Source organism: Montipora foliosa, chromosome 3, assembly GCF_036669935.1.
Source record: "Montipora foliosa isolate CH-2021 chromosome 3, ASM3666993v2, whole genome shotgun sequence".
In the NCBI taxonomy this organism is placed as follows: domain Eukaryota; kingdom Metazoa; phylum Cnidaria; class Anthozoa; order Scleractinia; family Acroporidae; genus Montipora; species Montipora foliosa.
In genome coordinates, this window is record NC_090871.1 from 61,228,947 (window position 1) to 61,253,874 (window position 24,928).

Consider the following 24,928-nt stretch of genomic DNA (forward strand, 5'->3'; position numbering starts at 1 on the left):
ACGTATACATTTAATGTCTTAACTTTGATACACTGTTTTAAGGAGTGTGATTGAGAAGCCCTTTTTTGAACGTTTTAACAGCTTTGTTTGGAATATAATTTTTTATGTGACGTGTCAGAATTGGTCAAGCAGAAATTATGGCTTTCTTTTTTGTCATCAGTATTTCATTCACATCGAGGACTTGATCATGGAAAAAATACTCGTGCTCGCCGTGGCAATTTCATTTTCTCTTTCTCATCGGAAATCAGAGCTCAAGTTTTTTATTTGCTCTCATGGAAACCAGTATCTGCTGTGTGTTGTCGAAGACCAGTCTGATGAAGTGTTCGGCTCGTGATCTGATTGGTTGTTCTCGAGCCGAATTTATTTGACGTCACCACGCGGGCCTATCTCACTGTTGTTCACAATTTGCATGGGGGAATCTTGTGATGAATTTGACTGTGTTTCACTCTTTTTTCTCAAGTTAATCAACACTTTGCACTGGAACGTGGACAAGACATCAATCCTCGATTGACCGTTCCAGTTGAATCCGTTCGAGCACGTGCAAAAAGCTCGAATTTCACTTTGTAATCTACAATGATCTAGACATTTAATAGCGACAAGAACACAGAGCCAGCGGACGATTCAAAGTTTCCCGTATTTCATTGGCAACGATTTTCCTTCCTACAAACCGGTTTTGATTGATTTATTTTCACTGTGCAAGGAATGACATCGGAAGTCGAGTATAGGATACGATTGTGACGATATGCCCGAAATCGGTGAGCTTGGTTTCTATGAAACCCTTCGCTTGACCTCATCTTGTTATGTAAAAGTTTTCACGTCGAGACTGTTTGGCTATTGAAGTTGTCATATTTGTTAAAACCGCGATATCTCTGCGATAGACTCGTGTTTAAAGATATTCTCCTTTTAGATGGGGCTTTTAGGACGGTTTTAAGTCGCCTAAATGAAATAAATCCAGGGTTTTCGATCATTTCGCACTAGTTTTGTCTGTTTATACACGAATTTATGTCGTGTTGGGCCTGTGGTTCATGGCAATCACTTTAAAACTGACATAGCACTTCACAATTTCTCTGCTAGGTCGGGATGAGTTGGAACATTATGGAAAAGGTAGGACAGTTACCAACTCTTATTTATTTATTTACCTAACTAATGCAGTGTCATAGAATGACTTTATCGGATTTCTGCGAAGTTTGTACATAATGAAAGTGGCACTAGAAGAAATAGTGTATTAGTTATGTGTATTTACATTTTGTAGGGAAAGTTTGTACGTATGTCCGTTGTTTCGTAAATCTTTGGAGTTTCCTTTACGACGGATAATTACTTTAAGTTATATTCCTTAAGAAAGTTATCTTGATGGAACCGATAATTTTCGGAGCTATTCGACCGAAGAGAAAGAGACGTGCGCTTAACCTAAGTCATGTTGGGGGTGAAAAGGAAAAATGGGCGCGTGAGTGAATAATTCCCTTTGATTCTATACAGTACTTTTTGGAGGTCTTGGGACAAAAGGAGCTATCGTTGAGTTGCAATTAAGATCAGTTTTGCTAATTTTGGTATTTATACTCTCGTTGACCTCTAAATGCAAACGTGTAAGTTGATCGAATCGAAATGGAAGCCATCGGCAATTCCACGATTCAACGAAGCCCAAGCTGAGTGTAGTTTCGGCTGGCGTGATTAATTAAGGTTTGTTCGTGCAACCATTCTCAGCATGTTCCAAAATTTCGTATCAAAGTACACTTAACACAATTAGAGGCTGTGTGTATTGCAAAGGCGTCCATAATAACAACCTCAGCTGAACTGCCGGTTTTCTTGTTGTAGACGGGAATAGAGTTTGTCAAGGAAAGTTGTGTGCCAGCAACCTCTTAACAGAAAAGGAAGATGCAGTCAAGGTAAAACAAGTCATTGTGTTTTGTTTTTAAACTGTCAGGTCTGTACGTGATTAAGATTTACGTTTTTTGGGAGTCCCTACGAAGAATTCAAATTTACATGCATGTTTACATGTGGCTTTGAATGTTGAGGTCATTCGTGGTCCAATTTAAGTGTAGCTCTGATCTTATCGATAGTATTTCTAAAACCTGAAGGTTGACCTGACTAAATTTAAGAAATTTCACGATAAATTAAATGAAACTGTAGTTAATTTTTTTGTTTGTGTAATTTTCATTTTTGACCTCTGTGGACGAAATTCTTTTTGTTCCTCTCCGGAATTCGTGTGGGAATTTTGGTTGTCGCACCTTCAAAGGCCACACTTTTACAGAAGATATGATTTTATCTTTCCGTTTAACATGCATTACCTAATTTCAGTGTGTTAAGGTCACTGTCAGCCACAAAGAAGACGATTTTGTTTTACGTTAAAAAAAAGTTTGAAACTTTATTCAGAAAGGTTCATCCTGAAATGTTTGAAACACGAATAAATTGCAAAAATCTGAAGTTCAATTTTATTGGGTCTGTCAATGAAACCAAAAAGATTTTTGGGAAGCGAAACCCAGCTATATCTATTTTAAAATAAAGTACACTAACATAATGAATTGCAGGTTTTTGTCTTATTTAAAGACACAATGAAAGTATCCAGTTTTATTGTTACTTTTTTGGAGAAAGCCTGTGCTAGGAAACAGGTTTTTAGCAGTTCTTTTCCTGTGATACTGTTTATATTAATTATATTGAAGGAAGGTGCTAAGAAGTTTGAATGTTTTATACAGCTGTCACCCTTCCAAGATTATGAACCCAGCGAAAACTGTCATTGATTCTTATTGAACCTACAGTATTTGATTAATCAGAAAATTCTCCAAACATCTTTCCCACTAAATCTCAATCTAAGCAATGAGAATTAAGAAGGGATCATAACAAAGAGAGCATCTCGTTTTGAACAAATTTCCCTCACTGTACAGTCATAAGGTTATGCAGTTGTGAGGGCAAAATTGAAAGGTAATAACGAACAAAAGAAATAAAGAAACAGAGAAAGAAAGCAAGACTAGTATAGTGGAATCTACTGTGTCAATTCTACAGAGAGGCTTTAAATTTAGTGGACTAGGGAATCAAGCAGTTTGAATTTCTTGTACCAGAAAATTTTCTTCTGTAGGGACATAACAATCTAAGACGACAGGATTAAGAAAAACATGATTTAATTTTAAGACTGTAAGTTTAAGGGTTTAGATATGCCCAGAAATGTGAATAATTAGTTTCATACTATTTCTGTACCAAACTCCAAAGTGATGGCTTTGAAACTCTTTCATAAATACAAACTAACCACACTATGAAATGGGCAGAACCTTGCTCAAGCTAAGAAAGAAATCAAATTTGGCACTGCATGTTCATGTCTTCCTTAAAACCTAAGGTTTGATTATTTCAGGTTTAATATTTGTGGATAATAAAAAGGAATATGCACTTGTGGAACCATTGTTTAGGCAATAAAATACCACTATTAAGTGATGCCATTGCAAGATTGCCGTCAAAAGGTTTCTATTATCTCAAAAGAGGAGAACCTTTCAAGGCATGAGCCTTGAAATGTTGGCTTAACTTTGTTTTTTGTTTAGACTTAATTTTTCAGGTTAATGGAATTTTATTTTTTGTAGTTTAAAAATAGCTTATGAGGCATGGAAAGTTTTTAGGACATTGAGATATGAGATGAAACTGTCAAGTGTTGACGAGGGCTGTGCTTAGTAACCATTCAGCCAAAAATCCCAGAAACTTTGGTTAAGTGCCAAATGGAACAGTCATTTTCTGGAAAATTCGTTTGTAAAATGTGGAGTACAGGTACTTCTAGAGGCTCCTGATTTTCTGATAAAAATTCCTGTACCATTTTACTGATTCTTGTGTTTCCAAATGAAGACAAGAGCTCTCCCCATTGTGTTATCCAAAGTGAATAAAATCAATATTGGTGCACATTGCATAAATCTTGTGTATACTATCATGTGAATTTTAATGTTTTGTGATGTTGTCTGATAAGTTAATCTGTGACCTCATTTGTTTGATATCTTTGATTATCTTAATCCCTCATGAGTCTGTCTCCAATTTTTGATGGCTTAAACTTGACTCTTGGTGCCAAAATAGTTGTTAATCATTGTCCTTTGAAATGAAGTTTGACCCCAGTCGATGGCTATCTTGAAGACCATAGCTTAGTGCATTGTTTAAAAGGCAGTTCTATAAATACCTTTACTGGAAGGTATTGTACAAGTCATTCATTCTGTGGCATAATTTACCTCAATAAGTTAACAAACAGATAGCAGGTCTTAAAGGTATTTTTTCATTAATTTGGTAACGGCTATTGACACCTGCTACATTGTACATGTAGGTCATAATGTCTTTTTAATTTGTTTGATTGGTTGAGGCATTGAGTTTTGCAACTAAGCCGTCAGAAATCATTTTGTTCAATATCTTTACAAAGACCTCCAAGTTCCATCTTCTAATATTGTTATATATATATATATGTATTGCTATCTATACTTAACTGCAACTTATATTAATATTTTTGTGGCTACTTTTCAGTTTCATTTTATTCTCTTTTATTTCATTCAAACTTGACAAGCTGTAAGGACAACATTTTGCTATCGCTTCCCGCCTCGAAAAGCTAATACTATTTGCGGGAAGCAAGCATTTTGTATTTTTTCTTTGTTTTAGTAGTAAATACATGTACATGTACAGTTGAGTCAAGTCTTTATGAAATTTCACGTGGTTTTGGCTAGCTCTTTGACCTTTGTGGCTGAGCTGGTTTTGTGAACTCACCAATTTGTCTTGTTCGTGTACCAATGGCACGTTTCATGGTTACAGTAAACACAAAATGGCATTTGAGCATTCTATAAGCATTCTATAAGTTTCCTTTCAGGGCATCCTTTGATATATTTTAAAGGTAGTTGAGCAATATGAATTGGATTGAACGAGAAGAAGAAATTATATAATAGACCATCTTTTTGTTAATTATAAGCATTTTCTAGAACTTTCCATGAATTAAATTTAATGCTGACTGAAGTCAAAAAAAAAAAATTAAAGCCTTGATCTATGCTTTTAGATACAGCCTAAACTTGGTTTGATTCACGTGACTAAAAAAATCAATTGACGTGACAGCTGAATTTTTTTTTACCATGGGATGAATGTTGTAATACTCATTTTGTGTCTCAAGCAGCGCATATATTCTGGTAGTGTCTGGTGTTTTATCGTATTAGCATTGGATGTGTGGTGCTTCTTATCTCCTTGCAACTAGTTCCCTTATTCAGAGTAAGACTGTGTTTGAGGTCATTTTGTAGACAAGAAATGGATACTGAGTGACCCCAGTATGTTGCCAGCTATTTATGTGCAAATGATTCCACTCTGATTTTGATCTGAAACAGCAACATGAAGCCTGTGGTATGTAAAATAATGTTTGAGTCAGTTTTTGGCTTCAGTGAAGGTACAACCATTAGAAACTGAAAATCGTCATGTGATATTATAGTCAGGAAAACAAGAGCTGATCGTGAATAATTAGATATTTCAAGATTGAAGTATTGGTCTCATTTTTAATTAAGAACTAAAGGCCTCTTTAACTGGATTGATACATTCCGAGGTAGAACTGTCAAAATCACAAAAGCCATCAGTAGAATTAACCAAATTCCCAATCAGTTTTTTAATCATTGTAAATTTTTAACATTCAGACCTGCAAATTGATTTACATGAAGTGGAATAAATGTCATCAATGAAATTAATTATGTCCATTTTTAGAATCAGTCTGTTGTGTCAACTACTGGTCAGTTTTTACCTACAGAAATAAATGATTATTGACCTTAAGCAATTCAAAGAGTTCAGGGTTTTGTACACTTGTAAAAAACTCTGCATCCTTATGCATACCCAAGCAATAATTTACAGAATTACATCACATACCGGATTAGTCATGCCTGACAAATTGCACTATAAAGGGAATAGGCTTTCAAAGACTCTGACCCCCTTTATCTGAGCTATCAGTTTTTAATTTGATTCCAAGACAATGGAAGATGGAATCCCTCAAAGATAATAACTACTTCTCTCTGCAATTGAACAATGCTTTGAAATTAGCCTAACTAGCTGTGTACTTTGTTTTTGTGGCTATCGTGTGGACGCATGTTGAAATCTGGACACACATTTTAATGGCTGACAAAGGTCCTTGAAGTGTCTGGCAACAGACGTCCAAGAATTTGGATTTACTGGGAGATCATGCTTTAGTTGTCCATCACTTAATGGAAAGGACTTTTTGCAGATTTAACGTTGATCTATAGCCAAAATTAATAATGCTGCCTGATTTTGAAATTATTTTACAGTGTAGGTATCTTTCATGCAAGTGTCGGGGAGTTGTCAGCATTGCTTTCAGTGAATGTTTGTTTTCCATATTTGTTGTTATGATACTCTGTTTATCCATTCAATCTCACCTTTGTCCTAAGCAAAGCAAAAAATCTCAACAATGCATGAAATGCTCTTACATGTATGGGAAATGACCTGAAAATAAAATGAAATGAACTTTCCAATCCACATGAGGGCAAAATGTAGATAATCTTATTTTTACCAATCACATGTACATGGAATGTAAAGACATTAACAATTCATAGAATGGTGTCTTTGGAAAACAGGGTGTGACAAAAAGGCTTTCTGATAGCCTGGGGCTGGTGGAACGACGCTTCGTGCTAGCGCTTTCTTGTCGTGGGTTGCCTGATGGGCAAGCATCATTTGAATAAAACTGCGGCATTGTTTGTAGTTTTTTTTTTCCTGATGCAAACTTCTGAGTAGACATAAGTGTTTAGCAGACAGTGCGTTAGAGAAGAAAAAAAAAGAAGACAAATCTTTTTGGGGCTAGCTCTTCCGTGACTTGGGATAGTGAGATGAAATTACAGCTTGCCTCAACTTGGGAAAAGTTCACAGATGCCAATTAAAGCCAACTTTGTTTAAGAAATGGGTTGTGGAGAAAATTGGAAAGTTTGTTTATAAATATTGTTTACCATTCCATTCCCATTAATTTACTCAAAGCCTTTCAAGCTATACATGTATTTCAGGGTAAAATAATTATGAGTGGTTCGTGTATTTTGAGCTTTGCCTTTTTGTTGTCCTTCTCCTTTGTTTGTCGCTCTCTGTCTAAGAACAAAAGGGAGCAGGGGGGGGGGGGGGGGCGCAGCGTTGAGAGCACTCGCCTCCCACCAATGTGACCCGGGTTCAGTTCCCAGATCCAGCGTCATATGTGGGTTGAGTTTGTTGGTTATCTACTATGCTCCGAGAGGTTTTCCTCCAGGTACTCCGGTTTTCTCCTGTCCTCAAAAAACCAATATGATTTGATACATGTACGTGTATGTATTAATTTGATTTCATTTCATTTGTGCACAACCCCACAAGCTATTCAGCTTTAAACATTATCGTGTGAAAATAAAGTTCCTACATTGTATTCCTATTCCTATGTACATGTATTAACTAGAAGTGCTCAGAATGGAAAATTATTGTCCATAACAGATGACTTTTGCTTAGCTGAACGTGAACTTGGTACATTTACATCTACATCTACATTCGTAACTTGCAAGATCCTGAATAAGGACATTTCGAAGTGCTACATAGATCTACATTCATAACTTGCAAGTTATGAAGACAAATACATGCATTTCTAACTACCATTAATAATTGATAACTATACTTATTAATGCTGTGCTGCCATTTCTTGGGGTGACTGCTTTAGAAAATGAAGCGTAACTTGATGTACTAGCTAAAAAAAAGTAACTTTAATTTAAATTACTGTTATTTCAAGAATGTTAAGGTGAAAACATGTGGGAAAGATTGAAAGTGTTTGACCAAACTGTATGTCTGCCTATGATATTTGAATAATGACTGGTCGTACAAGTCTAGGTGCATGTAATGATGCAGAAGAGATACAAAAATTCATTGTAAAGTTGCATCACAATAAAATAACAGTGAAAGGAAAAATAAGACTTTGCATGATAATTTAAGTTGAGTTATTCAGTTGATACTGTTTAAGTTCAAGAAAAAAGACAGTCAGTGATGGCTTGATATTTGTGACCTCTCAAGCGAAAACATTCCTTAGGAAAGTCGTGTGAACGACTGAACGCGTGGCAAGCTCACGGGTGACTCACGGGTTGTAAAGTCGTTCTCACGACTGCAGAATGTTTTTGAACGGGTGAGCACATAAGCTAAACAGGCCAAAGAAATCTTTAAACTAGTGACCTTCACGACTGAATGGAGATAGCAGATAGAGTTAAACTGCTTAAGAATGAAGGACGGCGACTTCACGGCTACTACACCTCAGAACGACTTGTCAATTCGCATGAGAGGTCCCATTTTTGTTTTTTGAAAATGCCTTTTTATATGCACCCTAGGGCAAAATTATTGCAGCTTGACAAATGAACAAAGAAAAGGTTGATTAGTGGCCTTGGCCTTTTGTCTGGTATGCCCATGCAAAGAAACTTGTATTATCATGACCTGTAGGTGTATGCAAATCCTTGAACACCCTGTCAGCAGTTAAATGGGAATGCTGATAAACAAAAGTTGCCTAGTTTGTGCGAATAAACCAATTAAAATGCAAATTAACTAAGATAAAGAAATAACTTGCAAGGCATGCTTTTCAAGCTGAGTTATATTATTTTAAATTGTTCAAGTTGCTTTCTTGGTACTTTATCATGACTGAGCCAGCAAGATCAGAAATAATGCTTTTTATTTGTCATGAAATCATAATAAATGCTGATGATGAAACAATAAGTGTGAACTATATATGTATTTCAGTGTATGTCCACTTTTGATATTAATTTTTTTACACAAGTGGTATGAATGACTTAAGCAATAATTTCGTTGTATCTCATTTTAGTCAATTCCAGAATCAAGCTTAAATAACTGCGAATTTTGTTTACAGCTTAATTCAATTTTAAATTATTTTTCTAATACACTGTTCATAGACTGTGAATTGAGTAATGCCATTAATTCAGAGGCTAACCTAAAGTGCATTAATTTTTTCTAGAAAAGCTCTAAAGGGCCAAAGTGAATGACTAGATTGTTGTTAATTGTGATGATATCTGGTACAAACCTCCATAAGTTTGAAATACAATTTTGATTCAGTTTTTAAGGACAATAAAATGATTCTTTTTGCCATAGGATTTCACTGCAATTTTTTTGAAGTATTGTTTCTTGCTTTTTAGAAATCAGAGGAATTGTCATTGTCCAGACAATGTTCTACTTGAGCCTGGATTTTATGATGATTGGATGTATAATAAATTATGTGATCCAATTAACACTTCTGTTAAGACCACTATTAAACTTGGCTTATTTGCTCTTTATTTTGCCTGATGTTCCTCATTATGTGAGTCAAGTGATCTGGCTGCCAGTTCAGATTTTGCACAAATTGAATGCATAATCATTTAATCCAATTAAAACTTGAGTTAAGCCAATTATTTAAAAACTTCCCTTTCATTTTTTTGCTCTTCTTTACAAGGTGATTCAAACATTTTTTGTCAATATTTTCCTCTCAATGAAATCTACTTTGTATCCAGAAGTACTTTTCAGTCCTTCTGTTTGCTAATGATAGTTAAAAGAGTATTTTAGCTATTTTAATCTGCGCTGATCTGCTCTGAGTCTAAAAGAAGCAGTTGTCACTAAGCTTATCAATTAATTGAGAATAATAATTTATGTAGCAAAAAAGCACGTGGGTCTGAAGTTGCGATTAAAAAAAACAAAAATTGTTACAAAGTTTTGGAGCAGAGACAGCAAAAGCAAAATGTAAAAGTAATGAGAGAGATTTTATTTACATGAATATATATAGTCAATGGGTTACGCTTATGCACCACCTCATACTGTTATAACTGCATATAAACGTTTCTACTGTTGGTAATAACAAGAACCATTTTTATAGCTCTTATCCAGGTCTGCTGGGGGATTAGCCCCCAAGTATTTTAGCTCATGCCTTAATACACATGCTTCTGTTCATGGGAGAAACACTACAGTACTGCTCAGAATTAACCTAACAGGGAACGCTGAACGGAATGCGTTACATATTCGTTCAATTTCCGTTCTCTTATCCGTTCTATATCCGTTCTATACCCGTTCCGAATCCGTTCCAGCTCTGTTCTCTTGTGGTTCCACTGGACGCGTTCCATGTTAGGTTAATTCTGAGCGGTACTGTAGAAATACATGTAAGAACAAGTTAGACATCCCAGCGTTCAATACAGCTGCCGGTCAGCGCTCTTATGTATTGAGCGGTGAAATGCTGGAACACGCTCCCTGAAGAAATTTCTAAATGTGAAAGCCTACACAGTTTTATACAACTTTTAAATGCGTCTATTATGTTTTATTATATTTATTATAGTTTCATATTATAGTACGTACATTTTTAGATATAGTTCTTTACTTATTTTTGTAAGTTGTTGGGGAAGAACCCTTTTTAAAAGAGCATTAATACTTATTATTATCTGCTCTGATCTGCTGAAACTCTGTGAAAACCCGTTGTCACTAAGAATAATAATCTAGTAAAATTAGGTCTTGCGTTTCGATTTTCAAAGGCACAAGTTGTCTCAAAGTTCTGGAGCAGAGACAGCAAGAGCTGTGGATCCATAGAACTCTTCATAATGTTAGAAAACAGTGCTAAGAAAATATGCACGCTGATTGGTTAAAAATTGTGTTTCTATAACTCTGGAGAGACAGAACTAGCACAAGCTGTTGACGTAGTGATGACGCGAGCAAAGGGAATTTACATTTTGATAATTAGAGTGCACAAGTTGTTTTCCTTTTTCTCGTCGCGTTGTTTTCTAAAAGAAATAGAAAACATGTAGTCCGTGTTTCTATCGAGTTATAGAAACACAAGTGAATGTTTGGGAGAACTGGAAAAAGCTGTAGAAACACTCGCCTGCGGCTTGTGTTCCCACAGCATTTCTCATTCTCCCAAACTTTCACTCGTGTTTCTATAACTCGATAGAAAGATGGTACATGTTTTCTATTTCTTAAATATTATTAGAGCTGACCTGATTCAAGTGTGAAGTACAATGACGTGTAGGAGGGTTCTAGATGTTGTTAGCTCTTTCATCCTGAAACGTACTGCCCTTGTTGACAAGCAAAACAGGGTTTGTACGGGTCATGGAAAATGTGGAAACTTATAATTACATGTATGAAATTTAAGAATTTCATTTTCCAGGCCTGGGAAGTCTTTTTACTTAGTGGTTGGTCATGAAAAGTCATAAAAAATTAGAATAATCATAATTATAATAATAATGATAACTGTTACAATAATTATAATTATATTATACTGCCTTATTATAAAATTAATGGTAAATTAATCATTGCAGTGTCAAAGCAAGGATAAAATGAAATAAAGTCGAGTTTCTATCAAACAATGGGAAGTTTAGCAGAAAGACTTAGAGGTTGTTAATTTATAAAGTTGATTTGAGTAATATGATCCTAAAATAAGGATAGTTTTGAAAGTTAAAGTTTTCTTGCGTGACAGCTAAACTTAAGGGCGTGGAAAGCTGGAGAAAGTCATGGAAAAAGTCATGAAAAATCATGGAGTTCGAAGTGCTTAAAAGAGTATGAACCCTGTAAGAACCCTTTAGAAAGACTAAAATCAGCAAGCATTACAGACTTTTAGCACGGAAAGGGTTAAGTTTTGTTTTGTGTAACGTTTTGTTTCTTCTGTTCACAGGTTTGTCACCATGAAGACTGTCAAGACAAGAACGATGACAAACCTCTGTTACTTTGCTCAAGATGTGATGAAGTTCATCACTTGGGTGCTTTTGCAAACCATGCTAGATTCGATTTACCTGGTAAGATTCCTTTGAAGCAAGGCAAGTAACTGTTGCCAGACCTAGAGCAGGGATAACGCGGCGGTGCAATCACCTCCCTTTCACCAATGTGTCTCGCATTCAATTTCCAGGGTAACACATGGGTTGAGTTTGTTGGTTCTCTAGTCTGCTCCAAGAGGGTACTCCGGTTTTCCCCTCAAAAACTACGATTTGCTAGGAGTTTATATGTACACTGTCCCCAACTACATGTATAAACACTTGACACTTAAAGTGCCCCTGTGACCAAAAATCAATTCATATTTTTCTTTGGATTTCAAAACTATGTTAACAAAACAACAAGTGACCCAAGTTTTAAGCCTTGATTTCAAAAAGACACCTCTTTATTTTAACTGGAATTTTCCTATTTAATGGTTCGCCATTACGAACATTATGTTCTTGAGAGAGCTGGATTGAGGAGAAAATGACGTCAAAGGCTCACTAGTTTAAGAATGCAATACGTGTATACGCCGCAGAATTAATATGCAGCACAGAAGTTTTGGGCTTTCAGACTTTTAAACTCACGCTTTGCATATATAATAAGCTGCGTTTACACGCTGAAATTTTAAGCTAGTGAGCCTCTGACGTCACGTTTCCCTGGATCCAACCGTCTGAGGTCCAATCGGTCAGTTTTGAACGCGAGTAATGGCGGACCGTGAAATCCAAAACTTACACTCAAAGTAAACGGCCTTTGGATAAAAATCAAAGCTCAAAATTTTGTCAGTCAGGTGTTAAGCAAACACTTTCAAAATCTGAAGGAAAAAAGGAAGTGGTTTTTTTGATCACAGGGGCACTTAAAATAAAGTTCAAAGGTCATAATTTGGTACAGTTGGTGTAGGTTCCTTTCCTTGGAAGTATTCAATAATTTTTTCCATTAGATCAGAGTGACTTTGTTCTTGGCAAGTTTAATGACCATAGTTTTTTTCAACCAAGAAGAGTTGGGAAATGGGTTGACTATGAGGTTGATGCCTTTTAATACTTTAGTGCTACACTACAGGACGGGGTTTGAAATTGCAACCAATACAGTCACATTTGCACAACGGCTTTGCTTCTAAAAGTTCTGAAATTGTGACTAATTTTTTTATATCTTTTCTCAAAATTGCGACTGGATTTTTTTTTTAATTTCAAGCCCTGCAGGACCACTTATTTTCTTTCTTTACAGAGAGGCCAAGTTCTGTGTTGTATAGGACACCATCAAGCCATTCTGCAGGCTCAGATTCAGGAAATGAAGATGATGTAGAATCTGAGCCTAATAATAAAGTGTAAGTTTTGATTATTACATTAGCTGCTGTGTATGGAGATGTGATACAGGACAGGGCTCGAAAAATAATTATTTGAATTCCACCTTGCCTGTTGGGCAAGAACTCTAAGGGTGCGCTCGATTGGGAAATCCGGATTTAGATCTTAAAACCTGGATCTTCGTATTTCCAATCGAACGCAAAATCCGAAAACAGATTTCGCGACGGATTTTGTTAATAATTTGAAATCCTTACCCGACACAGATTTTGTCGCAGATTCACTAATTATTAGTGAATCTGCGACAAAATCCGTTTTCAGATTTTGTGTTCGATTGGAAATCCGACGATCCATATTTTAAGATCTAAATCCGGATTTCGCAATCGAACGCACCCTAAAATTTTCCTTGCCCAGGGCACTATTAAATATCCACTTGCCCAAGTTTTCAAACTCATTAGTAATTCATGAACCCAAAAATGGAAGTCATACTACAGGCATGTTTTAATTAATGTAATAAACCCATCTTGACTGTAGTCCTCTTAGTACTGATCACTTTCATGTTTAATTTATGCCATTATATTCTGCTTTTATGAAGTTGTTCGGTTTGTAATAATTAACATCGATGAACACTGTTATAATCACATTGAAGTAGTGTGTACCCTACATTTTCAGCTACTCTATATAGCCTTGAATCAAAATTTTCAATTTGTAGAAGATTGTCTTAGGCTCCTTCAATGTTCACCTGCATCTTGTCTAGCTCCAAGAAATCATTGTAAAGAGAAGCGTGAGAAATTTATAACATACAGAATTTACAACTAGTCATGATCACCTTCCCAATTCAGTTTTGACACAGGCACAGTGTCAAATTTGGAAAGCCAGCGAGAGCAGACTTTTTCATTTGGGTGAAAGAAAAGTAGTTTCAGTCAACGTCTTCGTTTGAAAGAAAAACTATTTTAAGTTGTCTTCTGGGAACTCTGAAAGTATTTTGATGACACATTTACCATTTCACACTTATTCATTTCATGCGGCAGCACCCAAGTATGTTATCAATAGCAAACTTGTACCTGGATCTTAGCATCAAAAATGCTGGCTTCCTGGTAGAAATAAGCAACTTCTTTTCGTGTACAATTTCTACCGCTTTGATTATCGTTATTGAGTTAAGTTTTGTACAGAGAAACTGGAAAATGCTTGCAGAAAATTGCTAAAATTGTAAGAAATAAATAGAGCGTTTTCGTGCCCAAAGCGGCTATTTTTAATCCTGGAAAGAAATTGGTTCTGGGCAGATTTTGATCACATGCTAGGCAACCACTTCTGAGCCGTGAGCGCGCGTCATGCAATCAACAAAACAACGCTATAAGTTGTAATTTTCGTCAAGCTTCATCTAAACACTTGATTACCCTTGAGCCTAAAATTTACCCTTTCTTCTCAAAATCGTCATCAAAACTTTAGTCAGCGGACGGCTTGCCTGGAATCTTCCCCTTGGGACAAGTAAGGGAAGAAAGTTACTCGCCCGAGGGCAATTGTTCCGGATGACCATACGGTGTTCTTTTTCGAGCCCTGCAGGAGGACAATGTAAGGGTTACTCAGTCAACTCAAACTTGGGACAGTTGGATTGTTTCCCTCCATCCATTCTTCTCTTAGCATTGCACGCCTCTGAGTTCTTATGTACTTGTTTGCTCCACATCCTTCTGTGTGGCACGTGACTTGCCTCTGGTCCTCCCCTATTTTCCTGTATGGTGGGCTGGTTCCCAGAGTTTTTGTATAAGCCTTTTGCCCCATGAACTGTCCCTGATTTGTGAGTTGAATTGTCTGGTGTTGAGGAGGGTAAAATCTCTAAGTGTAAGGGGGTATTTACATGAGACCAGGACAAAAGTTCTCAGACTGTTATGAATTTTTTTTACTGGTGCAGCTAGCCGTTTACGTGAAACAGAGATGAAAATTAATGCTTGGGCCCTGGTTTCAGGATGAAATGACATGTCTTGTCTAAAAAATATGTGGGCTAACTGAAAAGCATCCAGGCTTGAAATTTCTGAGACCGGTACGAACTAGAACCGGTATGAGAATTTCTCCTCTCAGTCCATAAACTGAGACAAAGTCAGACCTGTCTGAGTTCATTGTCAGGCCGGTCTCATGTAAATGCATAAAAAGAAATTATGGAGACTGATACGGATTCATGCAGGTCTGAGTTCGTCCTGGTTTTGTTTAAATACCCCCTAACTCTTAGGAGGGAATGGGTTGATAAAAGCCAAATATTTAACAATTATTCGCTGAAGGCGAAGTGAATATTTGGTGAATATTTACCAAGACATAGTTGAGGTAAATATTCCCCAATATTTACTGAGCCTGAGGCGAATAATTGTTTTAGTGTAATTTTCAGCAGTGAATATCAAGAAAGTGCAAAACAATGGGCTAAAACAAGATAAAAAGGCACAAAAAGTGCTTGATTGGCTTAGCAGCCGCGCCTCCAAAATGTTATATTCACCGGGTAGCGCAGTGAATGAAACACTGAAATTAATTCTTACATTCACAGCTGAAAATTATACTAATATTAGTTAGTTAAAGGAACTGTGTCATGGCTTGGGTTACGAGAAATGCAAGTAACTACTGTAGATGCACATGGATTTCAATAAGTGTTGTAAAGCATCCACTTGCTCTTCTCGCCATCTTCAACATCAATCTTCAACATCACTCGTGTCTGGGAATTCAGACATAATAAAGGTCACATGAAAAGTGTCCCCAAAATGCTTCTCCTGGAGTACAGTAAGGATACATGTAAACTGCTGCATTGACCCTGGCCTAACAATAACGCTAACCTTTACCCTTATCTTATTGTTAAAAATACCGGTATGTAGGAAATGGTAAGATAAAAGGGACATGTGGTTTTGGATATCAAAATTAGGTTTGCGCCTAATTGCTTTTATGTCTGGACAGGTACAGCCTGTATGTGTTTATTCCATTTCATTCCATTTTATGTGGAAACAATAAAAAGCATTCATCTGGTAATTTGAAACTATTGTGGTAGCTACATGTAGGTTGCAAACTAGCTGTAATTAACATTGCATGATTGTTTAGAATTCCTTTTCTGTTGAAAATTATTGTCATTGTTTTATCAAGCAATCTTAAAATGCAAACAGATAACTCATTGGTATATCCAGAATAAGTGTTTTGACTGAAGGAGATGGATTTAATACTCAAAACTACAGTCTGTACATGTACATGTGAATTCCATTATTGGGATCATGGGTTTTATTAACATGGGTTGGAGAATTTTGCCTACCACATCTTGTTCAGCATGAATTTAAATTTTTCAGGGCTTAAAGCTTGGGCATTTGCCCCAAACTGTGCAGCTACATGTACCACTTTAAATTCTCCGGCCAAAAATGGCCAATTGTGTTTGAGTTTACTCACATGACCAATGAGGTTGCTCTGATGGTAATTCTGACAGCCCTTTTGTTGTAAGTGGCTGAACAACCTTCATGGAACTCACACTTCATAATTAATCTTGACGGATCATTTTGCCAGTGTTGAAGTAATCAGTCAGCTCATGTCCCTTCCAGTTGATTGCCTGTGGTGAAATGCTCCCTTGTAAGTATTTCTAACAATTGTCAGCTGGAGCTAATTGGCATATCCCCATGGGAATATCACCATTAAATTTTACTTGACCTAACAAAAAGAGGTTACGTAACCAAGAAATAGATTCAAATGCGATCGGCTGTGGATGTTTTGGCCAGACCCATGTATACAGTTGAATGATGCTGTTGATTCATGTTACACCACAAGCTGCATTGTAAGGTTCAATAATTTATTTTGTGTAGCTTATAAAAGAGTTTAACCAATCTTTATTGTACTGCAAAAAGAACTTATTTTGTGTTATATTTTTCCTAAAGAGATAAAAAGAACAGGGGATATTCTTCAGGAAAGCGCATGTTTAGGCTGAATGCGGCGGCAAGCAAGCGTAAACCCAGGAGACACAACACTGATGTGAGTACATCCAACAAAATTTGTTCCTTATTTGATAAACTGATATTGGGCCTGACCATGCAGTACATTATTTTGTTAATGAGTGACCTGAGTATCAGAAGCTCTTAGCTTTGACTCTTTACAGGAACATGTGGATCTACCAGAGTACACCAACCCAATTAAGTTATCATCATGAACTTAAAATGTGAATCATTCTGTCTGCAATTTACTTTCTTTGATATGTACTGTAAAGAGAATGAGTTGTGCTATCCTGCCCTTAGGGTCTGGCTTTAAGGAGGTATTTCTATTTACATTCTTCAAATTCCCATCCTTGGATTTAAAACAAAATTCCCATGTCATTATCAATAAAAATCTCCCAGTTTGTTTTGTTTGTAAGGAGAAGGATATGAGCCATTTTGTTTGTTGCCAAGGTTTTGCATAATTTATTTACATTTTTAATATTTCTGTCCTTGGACTTTTAGCTGTTTGTCTAATTAATCAAAAACAGGCAAAACCTGGGTCAGATCAGATTTCCCGGTAGTAAAAAAACAGAGAGATTCTGTGGTCTTTTTTGCTATCATGGAAAATATGGTATAGCAAGGTACTCCATGCAAACAATATGGGGACAAAGATTAGAATGTTATTGGACTTTTTTTAAAGGTTTAATTAAATGCCATTGGGGCTTACAGTAATTTGGAACCAGTGCCTAATTGAACAAGGGTTATTTGTACTCTCATCAGTTTTCCGTAGAGGTGATAGAATCTTCTGTGTTATGTTTACGGACTATTTTTAATTGACATGAATTTTTATGTAAATCCATATTTTTTTTTTCCTCAGGATGCCAGGCGAGACTTTATAAGTATTAAGTTTTTTGACAGAAAAACTGGAGAATTTCGTATGGACATGATACCTGCTCTGAGTGGGAAATCCCTCAAGTAAGAAGATATTCTCTAAAATTCTTTAAAAGTCATTATAATAACATTATTATTATTATCTGTTCTTTGCTCCTTCATCAATTTCTTTTTCTATTTCACTTTTTCATTCACAGAATTGTCTTGTTTTGTTGAGCGTGAAGTTGTCCTCTTTTTAAGACCTTTGAAGTTTTGTCGATACGCTAGCTATCCAAGAAATTTACTTATTGTTCTAGACAAAAAATGCAATTCCTTCAAGTATATTGCATAATGAATGTCTTTAGAGTGTTCACTGTGTGTGATAGGAGGTGCTGTCAACTTGCCTTTAAAAATTAGGCTGTGTGGTAATTTTTTTAAAAAAGCCCCAATGAGGCATTATTCATTAATGAATGTTCCATCTGAGTTTTCGCAAGACCTCCAGCTTCCTTTGACAACCTTGGGTGTAGAAGCAAATACAAGAAGAAATGTACAAGTCAGCTAAGTTTAACAAGTGGCATGGGAAATATTGTGCTCTCAGCAGCTGCTTCCTAACAGGTTTATGTTTTATTTATACAGGGATTCCATTGAGCCATTGTTTGAAGCACAAGATTTTTCGTTTTCAACTCATTCCGTATTCCTTGATTCATCTAATACTCCTTTACCACTGGCCTTTGACACCTTCCCGCTGGGCGGGAATGTTCTTCATGTGAGAGGTACAGGGTCAAGTGTCCTTTTAGTTTTAAATTCATATTCTAAACATGCCTTCGATTGTTTTTTGAGGAATCCGCCTTGACTTTAAAAGCCCCTTGTGTTGCTAATCTTTCAAACAGAAACTTTAGAGATTGACTCTTTTACATATAGTTGTATTATAGTATTTCTGTAACATCATGAACAAAGTTGTTTTTAGCATTTTTCTATTCAGAAACTAAGTAAGGGATCAAAATTTGGATGAAAGTCAACCCAAAGTAAAATTGCATGCTCTTTACGAGTAACCATATCTTGCACTCTTTTCAATGCCTACTTATGTTTTTTACTGCTGCAGTGATTCTTAAATTCAAGCTTATTTCATAGGTATATTATTTCAATGGGTAAAGGGTTATTAATCTCTTGTGCAGATGTCAGATAATTCTTTGGAAATCAATAGCCTTAATCACGTTATTGTACCATATGGCTTTTCAACATACATGTATGCCTGTACATGCATGTTTTGGGGTTCAAACCAGTTAATTCAACTTTGATTTTTCCTTTTGTAGTAGTATTCATTATTATAATTTGAAACAAAAGAAAATTGAACTAGCTTGAAAATTTTTGAACCAGGAAAAACATTGATCGACAACACACATGTATGCATGGGTTTGCAGATAAACCTTCATGGTTACTGTATTGTACCATTATGCAACTCACGTGTCTTGTTGGTAAATCTGTGAAGTGTGAACACTTGAAAAAAAATTATCAGACACATCATTCCTTAAGGTTTTCTTTATTTTGGTGCTGTCCACTATTCACATTGATTTTTGTTGGTCTTTTTTAGCCAATGAAGACTTCAAAGTGGATCAGAGAATCATTGACATGGCAAGAGACTCGTATGAAGACAAAAGCGTGTCAGAGGATGTTGTGCAGCGACCAAAAAGCTCATCTTTCATGTCACGTTCAGGCTCATTTACTGCTAAAAATAGCAAAGAAAAAGGAGGGGGGGTTAAAAAACAGGAAAGCGAGGAAAAAGGAATGGAAAACTCAAAGGAGGAGAAATCATCTCAACAATTTAACAAGAATGTGAGTTATTTCCTGGATAACGTAAAATAAGATTAAGTCTGTGTTGAGTATATAGGGGAATCTTTGTTTACATTTTTGCCTTATTAGTTTACTGTACATGTACAAGGCTATTATTTTCTAATCAGTCTGAAGAGAGTAAAGAACATACTACAGGAATAGTTGAAAGTTTATTGCATAATAAGGTACCTATGAAAATTTGATCTCAACATACCAGATAAAAATTTGACATATTACAAAGAATATTATCTGGGATCATTAGCATCTTGGTCAACCAAGAGTTTATTTGCTTAAAATACATACAATGTATTATTGGAGATTTAACTAAGTTCACAAGTTCTTTTAATCTGTAAATAGCAGGATGCCCTCTGTGAGTACACTCGTATGTTCGTGAAACGAAAGGTAGACAGTGATGTCAGCAAAGATTCCATTATTCATTTGATAAGCCAAGCAAGCATTAATATTGTTTCATTTATAGTGAATGCAAAAATATTGCATTTCTTTTAGAACAAAATTGAATGTCCTGTTATCATGTTATATGCAATACATAATTTATTCCTCCTAGTAGCGTTAGTATTCATCTTACATCACCTGATACTGATTTTATTATTTACACAAGGTGAAATGTGAATATACATTACAGTGTGGTTGCATAATGCACTTGCCTCTCTGCTTGCATTGCTAGCCCCTTGCATGCATTTGTACCATCACACAGAACATGGCAATGTACATGTACATTGTAACGGCACATTCAAAAAGAAAAAAAAAACATGAAAATGGGTACCGTTATTAACCCTTTCACTCCTGTGGGGTTCCCCATTGACGAGTAAAATCGTCTGGCGATAGACAGAGTAAAATCTATAAGTCTCAGTGGTCCTTACAGGAGTGAAAGGGGTTAATTGAGCCCAAAGTAACTTTGTCACAACAGCACTGTCACAATTCTCAGTGTCAGGATTAAAATGCAGGGGTCGCAAAAGAATTTGAACTCAGCGGCTGGTTTGAGTAGATCAGTAACTAACTGTTGTGATATTATTGATGTCCTAACTTTGAACAATGGGCCATTTCCGAGTTGCTGTTTGCCTTGGTTTTGAAGTGAGTCTTGGTGCTCAACTATTTTAAGGGAAATGAGTTTGATTTGCATAACAATTAGCAACTTATTTCCATTTGAATGGTTGTGCACCAGGACTCGCTTTGAAACTGAGGCCTGTCAGCAACTCGGAAATGGGCTATTTGGTTGGCTGTGAGTACTTTTGAAACCACTGATAACGGTGTAGTATCTAACCATTTAAAAATATTCTTAAAATTAATTAGACACAGAGGGGGAAGAAAAGTATGGAGGCCCTGTTTGGGAAGGAGTTTACTGTAGGCTTTCAACCATCGTCGTCAAGTCCAGTGCTTCCTGGGGGAGTCTTTCCAAATGCAGGTGGAACAATGCCGAGATCCAAGCCAGCAAACGGTCGGAGGACAGGGCTGTTCACTCCACCAAAAGCTCTAAAGGTATAGTTTTAGTAAACTGTATTATTGAATGAGGTTTTGATGTCACATAAAGGCAGGTGAAATCTGCATCAGCTGGTTCCATTTCCTGTAATCTTGGTTATTGAGGTATTGAAAATAACAAATAAACAGTAAATTATTATTGTTTTATTATGGTTGCATTGTTTTAGAGAAATCAGGGGACAAAAGTGGTGTCACAGGGTTTGAGCCAGGCGGCGCCATTGCGCCAATCCGGCACTAATATTGAAATTGTCCCTTAAGCTCACGGCCAAGGGGACCTTCAAAATCTGAGGAAAAAACTCAAGAGGAAATAATTATAGTTCAGTTCAAAGATTCCAAGTTGAAACACAGACCGTGGGAGGAATTTTATCGAGTGTTTACTTTTCAGTCACGCTCTACTAAACATACAGGTCCCATGCTCAACCAAGCGTGACGCAGGAGCTAGTGCCAATCAAATTATTATTATTATGGGATGTCAGGTAATTGCAATTATGTATAGTTGTACTTGCTGTTTATCAAAAATATCATTTCTGGCAGGGAACCCTTAAAGACTCTCTGGAGCGCTATTTGTTGTATGGTCTGGAAGAAAACACTAGCTATGATGTCGAGTTCAAGAATGAGATTGACGATGTAATTAAACTTGTAAGTGCTTTTTTTGCCATTAGTGCATTGTCTTGCATTTACCTTGAATTGTGTGGAGGTGTATAATTTAGGGATAATGCCAAATCAAATCACCCTTTTTGAATGTTGTCATTATCATTAATTTTAATCTTCTTATCATTTACAGGAATCCTCTTGGACTGAAGTTGTTAGTGATGATCATATTAAGGTAATCAAGTCACTCACTGTGATGACATTGTGCGGCATTGTCGCAACATTTTGGCGTGCTCACGTCACAGCTTTGTTTGTAGTTGTTTGTTCGTCTTGTTGACCTGCCTTTTCTGCGTGTGCTTACAAGTGTTGGTTTTGTCCTTTGGATGCCCATTCTAGCTTGTTATGCATGAATTTTATTGTACTCTGTGTGTTTGTACGTTGAATGATTTCTTTCCCCTCATTGTGACTCAGGGGATGACAAAAAAGCAAAAAAATCAACAAGAAGCCATCTGGGAAATGCTAACGACAGAGGCAACATACATCTCTACTCTCCATGTCATTAAGAAGGTAAACTTTGTGTGCAAGTTAATTAGCACTGCAGTGTTTTGTTAGTATTGTAGTTAGGTGGGTAGGTAGTAGTTACAATGTAGGTGGTAGTCAGGTTAGATCCAGAACATCCAGGGATGCAGTATGGTGCAGTGGTGAGAGCACTCGCCTCCCATCGATGTGGCCCGGGGTTTCCCAGAACCGGCGTCAGGTGGATTAAGTTGGTTGGTTTTCTGCTCTGCTCTGAGAGGTTTTTCTTCAGGTACTCTGATTTTCCCCTCTCCTCAAAAACCAAAATGACACTTGATAAACCAATTCAGCTAACTCAATGTTGTACTTAATTCGAGTCTTTTGGGAATAAAACGCTTTGCTCCAAGTATTTCCATATCATTTAAATGTGAATGGTTCATTGTCATGCAAATTCAGCACACAAAGAATCTTAACGCCGAGAGATTTGAATTGGGTACAACATTGAGTTAGCCGAATTGGTCTATTTCCTTTGTGCATGACCCCACAAATAATAATAATAATAATAATAATAATAATAATAATAATAATAATAATAATAATAATAATAATAATAATAATAATAATAATAATTCTTCTTCTTCTTCTTATACCACAGTTGCTTATTTTTTTACTTTGATTTCAGCTCTTTGTTCAGTGCTTGAGAAATCTGCAAAGGGAAGGATTTTTACAAGAGGTATGCACTGCTCTTTCTAAAGTGAACGAGACTGTCAAAAACTGGTTTAAACCCCCTTTCATTTCCCTCCAAAATTGTCTAGAAGTTCGCCATTAATTCCTATCACAGGGACTATGCAAGCTTGAGTTTTAAGCAAGCCCATGTTGCTTTTGTGACGACTAAACTTGAAATGTGATTTAAACACTAAATTTTGTTTTACAGATAGAAGATTCCAAGCTTTTTAGTAACATCGAGGACATCTACACTGTCAATATGGCTTTTTGGATGGCAAACCTCAGCAAAGTTGTTGAAAATGTAAGTAAATTTGCAAATGTTGACATCTTAATGTCCATGAAGGTATACATGATACTTATTGTTGGCAGGGGATGCAGAAGCTTAGTTTGTAATCTGCTCATTGACATTTTTGCAGCTATCAAACATCAAAATTTTTGGATTGTCCTGAACTTTTTAGGACAAGAGCTGTTCAATCCGACTTCAACCATGCTGCCGTTTCATACAGCAATAAAGCTGTGGTATTACATTCGCCTTAGAACACAAAAGCATCCCCAAAAAAATTTATAATAATTGTTGCACACTATTGCTAAAAAATTACTCAAACATTTTACGACAAATCTTAAAAATAACCAAATCCTCACACACTTTATCAAGGGGAAAAATCATGTACTGTGATTTCTAGTAATATTTTTGTCCACGTTCTGAAATGTTGTGGAACCTTTGCAGTAGAGTCTTTAAAATCAATGTGCATAGTATACTACAAAACCCACTGATCTGTGGAATGGGCCCGAATTACCGAGTGACTTCCCTGCCCACTTTTGTTAAACATTTTGATGAAATTCCTTTCCCACGGGCTTAAGGTGTACTTATAACAACCTTTATCTCTGTTTTCTTTGGCATGCAATCACAGAAAAACTTCCCACAAAGAAACCTGTGGTGAAGTCTCCGATAATGTTTTGTAGATGTATATTCTTATTCTCAAGTCTTCTCTGAGAGCTTTTCCACGATTATACAACCCTCCATATAAGCTCAGTTCTGCTAATACATATTAAGAATTTTAACTATTTACAAGCGAAAGTGGGCGGGGCAGAGACATGTAAATTCCTGCCCATTCCACAGGTCGGTGGTTTCGTAGTAGCATGCTACGAGGGAGTCTAAAACACAGTTCACATTCCACAGGGTAAGTCTAGAAGTTCCTACTCCACTGATGAACAACTGTTACTGTACTAAGCCAAGCCTTTCCCCGTACACCCTAGACAACAATTACTTTTTTTTTTTGTAGAGTGATTAGAGCTAGGAGACACTTTTTATCTGACCTGTGTTTTAGACCTGCTGTTTGAAACGTGATAATTTTATACAGTATGTAATTTTAATGTGTGTATTATTTGTGTCTGGTAAAGGCAAGATTAACAAAAGATGCACTGAATCCTTTGGATATGGAAAGTGGATTCAACATGGTAAGTCTTAAATGTTTGATTATTTAGAGCATTATGTTTGCTCATGTGAACCCCAATTCACTTCAAAATTTAATATTACCCTAATTGCCATTTTGTATGCAAATTACAAAATCCAATTTGCATGTCACTCACCATTATTGCAAATAGGCTGATTTAGCAACAGAACGGGAACGTCAGTGGCGACGTCGCGCGCAGCAAAACTACCAATGAGAATTTAGAATAGAGAAGAAAAGAGTGGAGTCTATTCTATTCTGAATTCTCATTGGTGTTTTTTCTGCGCGCGCCGTCGCCACTGACGTTCCCGTTCTGTTGCTAAATCAGCCTAATACTCAAGACATACAGCACCCTGGCTCATATTGTGTCGCTCTTGTCTTGGAAGAAAACATGGAGGCCTACATGTAGTGCTGTGCCAATGACTGGCTATATATCATATAACAATAATTATACCACTGACCTGGAGTTTCAGGCTGATAACAAGTAACTTAGCAGTTCATTATGTTTGTGTGCACAGTGTCATGCAATACTGTACACACCAGAGTTACG

The 24,928-nt window shown here is 36.4% G+C and overlaps 1 protein-coding gene across 7 annotated transcripts in view; it reads left to right on the plus strand.

The window, feature by feature from the left end:
- Positions 1-24,928, plus strand: part of LOC137997868 (pleckstrin homology domain-containing family G member 5-like) — a 58,333-nt gene that overhangs the window by 13,897 nt on the left and 19,508 nt on the right. For 4 of the 7 annotated variants that reach the window (XM_068844177.1, XM_068844176.1, XM_068844175.1 and 1 more), the window contains exons 2-16: positions 1,075-1,104; positions 1,813-1,883; positions 11,606-11,726; positions 12,904-13,003; positions 16,865-16,958; positions 17,775-17,872; positions 18,404-18,540; positions 19,359-19,600; positions 20,909-21,094; positions 21,629-21,733; positions 21,879-21,920; positions 22,157-22,252; positions 22,884-22,934; positions 23,136-23,228; positions 24,329-24,385. In XM_068844177.1, the coding sequence (XP_068700278.1) occupies positions 1,075-1,104; positions 1,813-1,883; positions 11,606-11,726; positions 12,904-13,003; positions 16,865-16,958; positions 17,775-17,872; positions 18,404-18,540; positions 19,359-19,600; positions 20,909-21,094; positions 21,629-21,733; positions 21,879-21,920; positions 22,157-22,252; positions 22,884-22,934; positions 23,136-23,228; positions 24,329-24,385 (1,523 nt within the window). Of the gene's footprint in view, positions 1-381; positions 756-1,074; positions 1,105-1,812; positions 1,884-11,605; positions 11,727-12,903; positions 13,004-16,864; positions 16,959-17,774; positions 17,873-18,403; positions 18,541-19,358; positions 19,601-20,908; positions 21,095-21,628; positions 21,734-21,878; positions 21,921-22,156; positions 22,253-22,883; positions 22,935-23,135; positions 23,229-24,328; positions 24,386-24,928 lie in introns of those variants that run through there. The other 3 variants (XM_068844180.1, XM_068844179.1, XM_068844178.1) reach the window with 1 other exon arrangement.